At 38.6% G+C, this 11895-nt stretch overlaps 1 protein-coding gene across 1 annotated transcript in view; it reads left to right on the forward strand.

The window, feature by feature from the left end:
- UVSSA (UV stimulated scaffold protein A) overlaps positions 1-11895 on the forward strand; it is a 52395-nt gene that overhangs the window by 18388 nt on the left and 22112 nt on the right. The window contains exon 7 of the mRNA XM_027885993.1: positions 3370-3493. Coding sequence (XP_027741794.1) covers positions 3370-3493 — 124 coding nt within the window. The remainder of the gene's footprint in view (positions 1-3369; positions 3494-11895) is intronic.

Consider the following 11895-nt stretch of genomic DNA (forward strand, 5'->3'; position numbering starts at 1 on the left):
TCAAGGGTGTGAACAATACGCATAATATTTTATGAAAATGACCCCCATATTTAAAATCTGGCATTATATGTTATGCATTGTAGCACCAAGTCCACATCTACCTTTTAGAAAATTAAAACACATAAATTCTGTTTAGTGTTTGATATGTGCTGCACTAGCTGAAAGCCATAATGCCCCTAAAACCTTGGGTTGCTTTTCACCTTTCATAAATTCCTGGGTAGATTCTATACAAAAAATAATTTTCAGCTCCGTGGCTCATTGTTATTCAAACTTGATTGATCGTCGTCATTTACTCAGTGAGGAAGTTAAGTGCTCCTGTCATTTCCGAAGAGTATAATTGGGACGTTTCACAGGTCAGCGGTAGTGACAGGTTTCCCTTTTGATTAGTGTTAGACTGATAACAAAAATTACAGTTTCCCATGATTAATGTTTTCCATAGTACTCGAATGCACAGTTCATGGATTGTACCTAAACAAAGTGAATTTGCATCTGATTATGCCTTTTCTCTGTCAGGCTTTTCGCGGGCTTTAAAGTTTTAGGCCGTGCAGGTTATGCAGCAAAGTTGCTTCTAATGCAGTTTTCAAGTTGGGGATTGGAGAAGCCCACTGAATTTTAGTGTATTACTGGATGGAGAGATGCGTGTCCCCAGTGACATGTGAACAAATTTGGGGAAATTTCAATTAAAGATAGCAGCCAGCATGCCTTCTAGTCCTCTCAGATATGACATGCAAGGAAGTACTGGTGTTATATCCCTGCTACTTTAGGTAAAATCTGGCAATTTAAGTTAAATGATCAGTCAGAACCGAGTTTTCTTTCTCTTGACACTGTTTCTCAGTTCTTTAAACCTGTTGCTGTTAATTTGTTTATAGACTGCTGAGTAAAAACTGTGGAAACACACTGAATTTACTTCCCCTGTTTTATGATGTGAAAGTTGATCAGCTTGTGCATTATGGCACAAGGTTGTAGACTAAGATAATCTATGACAGATTTTAGCTTGGTGAAATCTTTTTTTAATAGCTAGAGGAGAAATGGAACCTGACTGTGCAAAATATGTTGTTGTCCAGCTTGTAGCACAATAGGAGTGGAGGTTATTTGTGAATTTAATAATTTGTCCCTAATAGATGGAAAGGGGATGACAACACCAGCAAAATATCTAAATCAAAACACAAGCAAACTTCTCTTCAGTCTTTAGCCCTCTTTTCTTGTGCAGTACAAAGCCTGATGATTTTTTTTCCTTCTAAAGGCCATTGGGAAGGTCTTCTGAAAGTTGTAGTTTAACACCGATGTTCTGCTTTCAAGTCTGGTGGCTTTGGGAGTCTGTGATTAGTGGTGGAACATTTTTTCCCTCTCCTTGGTTAGAACTCTTATTTTGGCTCGGTGTGCATCTGTCTTGGCCAGGCCAGGTACGGCCTGAATTGCTGCTTGCTTTTAGATGAGGAAGAATAATTGCAGGGGGAAACAAAAAGTAATCCTGGGTGCAGGATCCTCCAGGATAGCCTGGATGTTGGCAGCTCTCGAGGAAGGGATAATTGTGCTGAAGAGACCTGAGTTGTGGCTCTTACCTGCCTTTGGCAGCAGGGTACTCTCAAACTTGATTATGATGAGTCTTTATTTTAAAATGAAGACTTATTAGGTGTTTTCTGGTAAGAATGAAATGGTAAATCAGCTCTGGCCTTCAGGACAGTAAATCTTTTTTTTCTCTTCTTCATTGGAAGTGCAGCTTTCTTAAATCAAAGTAACTTTTTAAACAAAGGGAAGAATCTTACTTCTGATTTGTACCATCCATTCATTATGTGTTAATGTGTATCAATGTGCATTAATACCAGTTAACATTCTGTATTAGAAATTAATTCATTCTAGCTTACAAATAATACTGACCCTCCAAAAAATACTATTTTTTTTAAAGGAAGTTGTTAGTTATTTTAAATTTTTAACTACATTCGATAAATCAAGATTGGTTTCTAGGTTTTTGGCTTCAGAGTATATGTATGATTTAAAGGAACTCAGCTGTGACACAAGATTAGAGTACTGCATTAAATTGGGAAAATTCTGCTTCAGGCAAAACCTGCAGTATCCTCTGGTGCTTGTAGCAATGAGGAGTTGATATGAATATCAACTGAAGTCAGGTGCACTAAGAGGAGTAAAGAACACAGCTGAAAATACTGAAAATGATGCTATTCCTTATCTGGGTTGCTGCAATGAAGTGGAAAAAAGTGATAGCCTGTGCTCAGGTTGGATTAAGGGGATACCCCTTATTATTTCCTACAATTGTAAAAGCACATGGGAAACATACAGTAAAGTGCTAATTATGTTGTTGTTGGGAATTAGAGGACTCTGAAGGTGGGCAAAGGAAATAAAGTGTAAAGCCTTCATCATTGCTGCCTTTTTAAGGTAGCTGGCATTTGCTGTTTTAAAGCTCTGATAGTACAGGCTGTGTCTGGTGGCACAGATTCTCGTAGCTTACGTGTAATTTAGAAGAAAAAATCATTTTCAGGTGTGGAAAAAGCTTAGAAAAAATGTAGAGATTTGCTGGTGAATATACAGTAGTAGCTGGATGAAATGAGATGTAGGAAACCACTTAGGTGAACGAATTGCCCTGGTTAGTTGGTAGGAACTGCCTTTTTTTTTTTTTTTCAGCTACTTGTAGATACTCAGTTTCAGACTGCAAGACAGACCAAATGCACATTTAAAAAAAATCCTGTTTTGTTGCTCTTAACCACAGCAGTGTGTGCAGTCCAATGGAAGGAATGGTTGGGATGTACCAAATTAGCTAAGAAATGAGTGTTGCCAGTTATTTTTAGTGCTGTTGTGCAGAAGCTCAGTGAACCACTGTAGTTTACAGATCTGAATATTCCTACTCGAGTCAGTATTAACTTGCCAGTTTCATCAGCTTCCCCTCCTGTTTGCCTGCTCTGGTTTTGAGCTCTGAAACAGTTTGTGATACCATTTAACATGCCACAGACTATTTGGGTGCTGCTAAATGAGTGAGATCATCCAAAGGAGAAGAGGTAAGGTTGTAATTCGCTCATTAAATCAAAATCTGGATGTTGTTTTAAGATTTTTTGGTCTTATTTCGTAGCTTCTCACTTTCTCAGACTTCACCAACTGTGTGTGTTCCAATGGATAAAAGGGGCTTTAAAGAAGCCCTTAGGATAGAGTATGGCTTTAGAGATAAAATGTTAAGCAAAGGCCTAATCTTAGATAAAGATTAAATACATAATTAGGGAAATGGTTTTGACATAGAGCAGTCTCAGTAGGGCTATCAAGATGTCTGCAAAATATTTTCAGTGTGAAGGGAAATGAAAAGCAATCTTTACATTTACCAAAAAAAAAAAAAAGGAAAAAAACCCAACAAAAATATCTCTGCAGATGAAAGCCTCGGATGATGATGATGAGGAGGAAGAGGACGAGGAGGATGAAGATGACTTTGTGGAGGTCCCTGAGAAGGAAGGTTATGAGCCCCACATTCCAGACCACCTGCGTAAGGAATATGGTGAGTTTGCCCAGCTGTGACAAGCTTTATCCCTGCATGTTGCTGCTGCCCTAAAGTAAATAAACAGCCATTCCAAAGTAATAAAGTGATCAGTGGGGTGGGTAATCTCTGCCTGCTCTGAGGAAGTCATTACATGGACACAGGAACAGCGATTGGCTCCAGATAAACAAATACTTTCTAGGAGCAGGAGCGACTGAGACCAGAAGCTTATTTCATTCCATCCATGGAGTTAAGAGCCAGAGGCAGCTCCCTGTGTGCTTCTAAGTGTGCAAAACACATACTGAGAGTGAAGGGACTGCAAAGGAAAGCTGTAAATGAGCTGGAATATTGGAAATGCTGGTCTGGTGAGATGGGAGAAGGTTCTGTTCCACCACCTGCATTAGTAGCAGGTAGAGGTGCACAGCCACTTCCTCCCTTAGAGTGGCCAACTTAGAGCTCTGCAGGGTGGCTCTTTTTGTTTGTGTGTTCCAAGCAGGTAATTTTTAAATAGAGGTACACTTACAATGTGTTTTTGTGAAATTGAGAGGGGGGGTTGCTGAGAAAAGTTCAGCTTAAATAATTCAGTTTTGGTGCATTACTCCTTGTCCTTTGTACATCTCAGTGTCTGCAGCTTTGCCTCTGGGCAGCATTGTGTACTTTAAGACTCATAAGATATCAGTACATTGTAGAGAAGGAAAGGGTAGCTGCCACCACATAGAAGTTACAAATCTTGGCCACTGTAAGAAGTGTCTCTCTTCTTTGCCCCTCTGTGAGTATTTGTGTAAGATTTGTGCTGTGCTGTGCCTTTTTCAGTCCTATTGATGCTTATGTTTCATTTATCTGCAGTTTCCATCTTGCAAGTCAGGCTGCAGCTGTTACCTGTACAAGCCAAACGTTTCTATTGGCTGAAAAAAGGGTTGTGCCTGTGTAAACCCAAGATTGTGTAGCTCAAGTGATCTTTTTACTGTCCTCTGCCATCAAAGTTGGCTGCAGACAGTGAAAGGTGATCAGTAACAATCACCTGTAGTTACTGGGGTCAGCTCAAGGGTGTCTCCAGGTGGGAAGTCCTGCTTGTGCCTCAGCCTATCTACCCCACTTAACCTACCAGGATACCCTGGGAAGTAAGGCCTGCCTTGATTATCGGTGTTTCCCACCTAAGGGGACTTGCAGCAAGTCCAGCTGGCTGGTTCCAGTTTGTTTGAAGGGGACAGGTGACTCTCTTCCTCCATGCCTTTAAAACAGTTGGAAATTTTCAACTATAGATTCTAAGAGGCCTGGGAATCCCACTGGTACCTTGAGCAGGGAGGTGCAGTGAGGTTTGGTGTGGCTCTTGGAATAGGTGGTGCTTAAAACAGCCTGCAGGCACTTACTTTGTCCAGCCAAGAACTGGGGAAGATGAAGTGGAATTGGGAGTACTGAGATCATGAAATGGGAAGTAGATGTGTGTGAACACAGAACAGTGGCGGAGGCCTGGAGGTCACAAACTCAGGACGTGGACAGCCTTTTACTGTTTTGTTCATGGAAAACAATGTTATATTTTGATAAAATTATACCAGTGTGTGTTGGTTATCCCAACTATATCAGTCTTGCAATAAATACTGAGTAAATTCTGAGTACTGCTAACAGTGGGACTTTGAGAAAAGGAATATAATGGAAAAGAAAGGCGGCCTTCCAGACAAGTTGTGAAAAGCTTCTTATATATGTGTGACTGATGGAAGAGTCCGAAGCATCAGCAGTGATAGTAAACGAATGAACAAATGAGGTTGGTTATTTACATAGCTGTGGTTTTTCTGTTTTTTATTTTTTACCCTTCCTTTGGCACTATTCCTTGTGCCAAAACTGGTATTTTTTTAGTACTTCCAGGCACTGGAACTCGTTTTCCATATCTTTAGCAGCAGCCTAAAGAATTCTAACCTGCAAACGTTCTGTTTGTACTTGTCAGCTTCCACTGGAAGTGAAATGTATTCACCTCTTTCTTTTTATCCTATCTTTCTTGTGGACACACTTTTTTAAAAACAAAGTGTTTTACCACCCTTTTTATCACCCTAACACGATATTTGGCTGCTATTTGAATTCTTCCTCATGGAAAAGGATGAAAGAACAAGACTGCTGTCTACTCAAGGCTATTTGAGTGTATATATATAAAAATCTATATAAAATGGATTAAGAAATTCCCAATTTGTATTTAAACAATTGCTGATAGGAAAATACATGACAGTGTAGCAGCCAATCAGTCGGGAAACAAAAATCTCTCACTTTATATACATGTAGTTATGTAGGAGCTAATGGTCACACTTGGCTGTTCTTTACCTGGTGTGTTTGTTAAAAATAACATTTTGAAAGGATTAATCATTCCTGATTGTTTCTGAAGTCATTCAGCTTTACTCACTGCTATTAAAGTTATTACATAAGCTCCCAGTTCAGGAAAGAGTCTTAAAATAACTCAGAATTCCTGAAAAGAATTCAGGCAATCTTTTAAGCACATGCTTTCTTCTGTCTTTGTGTACTTCAGTGCTTTCTTGGACAAACTGGTGAGTTACCAGTTCAAAAATCTATCTCACAAACCAATATATAACTATTGCATAAACCAATTGACTTCTGTGATTGCTTCAGGTCTGCATGAGGCAAATTTGCTCTGTTGGGTTCTCTTCTGCATTGTTTTTAATACGTAAAACCAAAATAAGCATCCCTTTGACACACTTGGCTTAGGAAAGTGAATTATCATGTCAAAATACGCAATAATATATTGATTTCATAGCAGCATGTTCCCATCAAGAGCTGGCTGTGTTAGGCAGCCACCTCTCTAATTAAATGTGCCTTTCTGTTCCATGAGCAAATGCAGCGATCACAGCAGTGACTTTGCCTTTATCTAAATCTGATTCAAGTGGGGCTTTGCTACATTTCTCCAGTTCACAGCTCGTTCATGAGGACTCTGAGCTTAGAAAATGAGAGTCAGTACAAGTGGAATGTTCCAACTGGAACATTAAAGCCTTCCATGTAAAATAAAATCCCAGTGTTATGTGGAAGATGTGAACAGCTGAAAGCTTTTTTCCTTTTGTTGCTACATTTCCTGAGTAAACCAGATCAAGTTTTTATATTAAACAGGAAAACAAAGTTGTAAAACATGACTGTGGAAATGGATTGAAATGTGACATGTAAATTACCAATTTTAAAGTCACTTTATTCCCTGTCACTTCTCTTAGGAAAATAGAAGTATCCTACTAATTAGGTAAATTTTGAGCTGAGATGCTATTTCTGATGATGGATTTGTGTTTTTGTGGTTCTCCTGAGATCTGAGAAGCTTGTAAAAAATTAAAAGATATTTAGAGACTAGGGAAATTTTATCCACAACTGTGTAGACATGCGCATTTGTATTATCTGTTTGTATATGTGGTTGATGATGATGATCTCAAAATTGGTAAGGATATGTGAATGAACTGAGCATGGGTACAGTTTGGGTGGAGGGAGAATTAAGCAGGTCAATTTGAATCTCCGTGTATAAAATGAAATGTAAATTTGTTAAAAGAATTTAGGTGATTAGATAACTGGAGTGTGAAGATATAACCCATTAGGGGTGTCATGCCAAATTAGCATTACCAGACTTTTAACGACCTCCCATTTGTATAATCCTTATTTACACTTGCACCTGATGTCTGCAGCAGACAAGAGGCCAGCCCTCCTGTGGGACCACAGGGACACTTTAAGTACCTTGTGTTGCTAAAGAGGAATATTGGGCTGAGAAAGAAACAACACTGAAAATAATTTTCTGAAGGTTGGTCTTGTTCTCAGTGCTGACGTTGCTGATTTCCGTTGCCCTCGTATGTCTGGTATTGCTAAGCCCTGGAAAATCAAGGACATGTAAAGGAAAGCTTTAGGGATCTCCTCTGGAGATTTTCCACATGCCAGCCTTTGTTGGTCAGATGGAAGTTGCATGGGCATAAAGCCTTGAAGGTGGATGAGGTAAGGATGGAACTGTGCAGCTCCTGATGTCATTCTTGTGCCATTGACAGAAGTTGGTGCTGATGCCAGGATATGAGATTGCTTCCTGCACCCACCTCACTTGATAGTTCCCGTTTGTGTCCCGGTAAAAGCATTCATGAACTTCCTTATGCAATAATGCCTTGAGGACAGGGAAGTGCTATTGCTCTTTTACAAGTGGTGACATGAGAAAGGCATCTGAATTGGGAATGTTAGCATGGAAGTAGTCTGTTGGTTATCAAGTTTCATCCTTATCCAGAATTCTGTGAGGAATGACTGTACAGTCAAGAACACAAACCATTATTCCAAATGTGGTTAAACAGACTGCTTCTCTTGTACTTGAGCCTTAAGCCAGAGTGTTTGTAGGTCCCTGAGAGCTACTTCAGTGGTTCATGTTGCATCTTAAAGACTTCTTGAGACTTCTTTCATACTGGGATCAAAGCTGCAGTTCTAAAATCTAAGGGTTAGTTCTATCCATCTCAGAAATTCTTCCTCATCACAGAGTGATGTGCTTTTGTGGGTTAAATGTCCCCACACTGCCCTTCCTAATCTGATGGTGTTTGAGTCACACTTTTCTCTGTGTTTGTTTTTTTCGTTGTTGATGTTGTTGTTACTATGAAAAGTCATAGCAACATGAGAAAGAAGACTTATACCCCAGCTGGACTAATAAGGTGTACAAAAGCTCTTTCCTCAGTAGAGAAGTTATCACCTGGTTCTTTCCGTAGAATTGGGAATGCTTCAGACCATGGAAGATATTCTATTGCAGCTCTCACTGAGCATTTTAGACATATAAATAAACTTGCTATGGCGACCCTTCATTAAAAGTGTGGGGTTTTATAGCTTTGGCATCTTAGAACATGAAAAAACCTGTGTTAGAAATGACAACATAATACTGTGTAGACTAATGTATGATTGATTTTTTTTTTTATTTGAAGCAGTAAAAGTCATGCATTTTGGGGCATTTATTCAGAAAATGTACTTGTTTGTATAGACTAGGTATACTCTGATCTGTACCTAAACAGCAGATTTGCATGCATATTGTTTTTAAAAATTTTATTCTCTTTATTCTCTCATCTACCAAGACATGTGGGGGACACAGTGATTAAAACAAAAGAGCCTCAGAAATGTGGAACATCACAGAGTCATCATTACAAATTAAAAAAAAAAAAAAAAAAAAAAAAAAAAAAAAAAAAAAAAAAAGGAAAATTAATTACTGACTCTTTGGCATCTAGTTCTTTTATTCCCTCCAGAAAAGTTTTCCTAAATGCTTTTAAATGCCTTTGTTTGTGTGGCCAAGTACAAATGTTCTGTATGTGTCATGCTGAGAACAAGGGCACTGAATTTGAAGCCAGGCATGTCATCTAACACAGAGATATTGCTGTGAGCTGCACTGTGCTCACTCTTAGCTCTACTTTTCTCCTTCATTTTTGATGTAGGAATTAGGAAAACGGTGGGTTTAGTTACTGAATACGATGGTAATGTGCTCTTTTATCCTATATCTACATTTTTGTTCTCCCATTAAAAAAAAACCAAAAGTTTTTGCGGTTTATATAACAGATTGAAAACTACACTTGGCAAAAAAACCCCACATATGCAAGTGCTGATAAAGCAAAACAGATGCCACCTATTCTAACCTGTGAAGAAATGATAACATTCATACTTATCTTTTTTCCTTCATAGAAGCATCTAACAGATTTAGTTGAAACAGAATTAATGTCTCTTGATTTTACAGTTACGTTTTCTTCTATTCCATTGTGGGGTTTTAGTTCTTTTTAATAGTACACATGAAAATCTTCTGCAAATCACAGGGAAAAAGCACAAATCCTAAGATTTGATTTTACATCCTTGACTACATCATCTAGGCATCTCTGGCATACTCAGTGGAAGACCTGTTTTCAGTGTTTATTGTTTTTTTAGAGAAATACTTTGCTTAGTTTTCTGTTATTAGGATTGCCCAGTGGTTGGCACATATGAAAAACTTTCTAAAATTCATTTTTTTAATAGCTTTTAAAATGGGAGGGAGTCCAGGCCTCCTCAGGAGAGAGGTTAATTATCATGGCAGTGATCATGATGTAGACTCGACTCAAGGGTGACTCAGTGCAAATAAGAGAAGCCAAGTGTGGGGTCATTACAGCAAGCTCTGTTGCTGGCAGGTACCTGTATTTCAGACATAAGGTAAGGTGGTTTATTTGGGGTGAGTTGAAAGTCTGAAGAGCAGTCTGGCCGATTGCTTTCATCAGCTGTTGGCCATAAAAATGTGTCTCACCATGATTAACCAAATGATGGTGCCCCGCTTAGCTGTAAAGAAAACAAATGTTTTTTATGACAATATTATTTGGGAATGAACTCGCTGAGGTTTTACTGACTGTTAAATCACTAAATATGTGATGCCTAAATGGAAGTTAAAAATTATACTTTAAGCTTTTTCATTGCTTACTGCAGTGATTTCTCAGTTTGTCTGGGCTCTGTTCTAAATGTCTAATAGCTTTTCAGTCAGGTTTGATTTGTCTGGTCTCCATACCTCAGGAACTTCCTGAGGGAATTCTTCCTGCGTGTCAAGAACGTGGAGAATGGTTTTACGTGGAGAAACAGCTTGAGGGAGACCACAGCAAAAACAAACCTGCAGACTTCAGAGGGGATGAAGCACTCTCACTGAGTTCTCAGGAGCACTCCTCTGTTCTCAGGAGCTGAATTTGAGACTTAGAATTGCACTGTCTAGGATAAATAAGGGCATTACCTGACTTCTTTAAGGGGAAAAAGCAAATCATGTTTTCCAGAGGAAAGGACAGGCGGAAGTACCGACTTACCTTTCACTGTCCTTTGAAATATGGGCTCTTTTTTCCTAAATTTGGAAAATGCAAGTAACACACAGTTGTGTTTCTCTCCCTAGACAATTGTCTAGTATTCAGATTAAGATTTCTATTAATGTTACTATGAATCCTTTAAAAAAAAAAATCAAACATGGTTGTTACATGATGTAAATCAAATGTGTTGTGTGGTCTCAATTTTTCTTAGCATATACAACATTAGAGGTATATTAGAAATATTTAATTATAAGTTGACAAGTGAGACTGCCTCATTATACTAGTGTATTTTGAATATGTCTGTATATGGACAAACACCAAGTTCTATGTGAAATCATAGAATCATCATTAGATTGGAAAAGACCTCCAGAATCAACGAGTCCAACCTTTGACTGACTGAGTACCACCATGCCTGCTGAAACAAATCACAAAGTGCCACATCCGCTCCATGTACAAGTATTGACTTAGATATTTCTTCTGATCCATCCTAATTGGCTGGTCATGCAAACTTTCCTTACTCTCAGGTGAGGTCCTTCTATGTAAATAAGGTTCCCAGAAAATCTAACAGGATATGGGATATACTTGAGGTCTGCTAGAGTTCTTGGCAATTAATAGTCACTGCACAAGATGCTGACATACTTTTGAGTGGTTTGTGATAGCAGAATGCCTTGGAGGAACTATGTAATGTCCAGGGCCTGCAAAATGATAAGCAAGACGTTTAGGACATCAGGGTGTAAGGTGTAGAAAGGGTTTAGTATAAACTCTGCATCATTGGGCTTTTTCTGTTTCTTATCTGTGATTGTAAAACAGTAATAAATTGGGTTAATTAACGAGCGGTATTGGTATAACAAAATATACTCTGTAATTCCAGTAGGCCAAAGAAAGTATTTATGTAATGTTAATGAACTCCTCTAACATAACTAACATAATCTTTTTTCTTTAATTTGAATTTCCAAAGAGGAATTCCAAGATTTTACATACATGTAAATGAGCACAGCTGCATTCAAAGGCAACGAGGACATCTTTTTCTGGGTTTTTTTACAATCTTTGCTTGTAAAGACCCCTGGAAAACTTTTAGAAGTAGTGTAATTTATACAGAAATATTAAAATGTGCAGTTGTCTGTGTGATAAGTTGCTCTGAGTGCATGCACAGCTTATGTGCTTTGTGAGAGTATTTGCTAAAGCCACCTCTGGCATTTCAGCATCCTCTGGTCTGCAAGTCCATATGAGGGAAGCTTTGCAAAGTCCTGTTCACTTAGGGCTAAAGCTTGTTGTGCTCCTGAGTAAAATACAGGCAGGTGTTTTCATTGTGAGCACAATAGAGTAAGTGGGGAAATATTGTACCTGAACTGCCGGATTTTCCTGACAGTCTTGGAGAGTGTCTGTGCTAATATGAATCACATACTCCTGGCTTGACTAAGATTCAACAAACGGGAAACAGAAATTACTAAATTTTTTTTCAGGGAAGTTGAAGTCCATAATACCTGTTTATATTCTATCTCCGTTTTTTCAATTAAACTTAAGTGAATCTGAAGTAGCTAGATTTCGTCTAAATCCACACAGCTGAGGAAACCTGTGCTTGCTCCTTCTCTGAATTTTCACTGAGGGGCTTTTATCTCCCCCTAATCCCACCATTTCTGT

Source organism: Empidonax traillii, unplaced genomic scaffold (genome assembly GCF_003031625.1).
Source record: "Empidonax traillii isolate 1590-97213 ecotype Southwest subspecies unplaced genomic scaffold, ASM303162v1 scaffold175:size1888319, whole genome shotgun sequence".
NCBI classification, from domain to species: domain Eukaryota; kingdom Metazoa; phylum Chordata; class Aves; order Passeriformes; family Tyrannidae; genus Empidonax; species Empidonax traillii.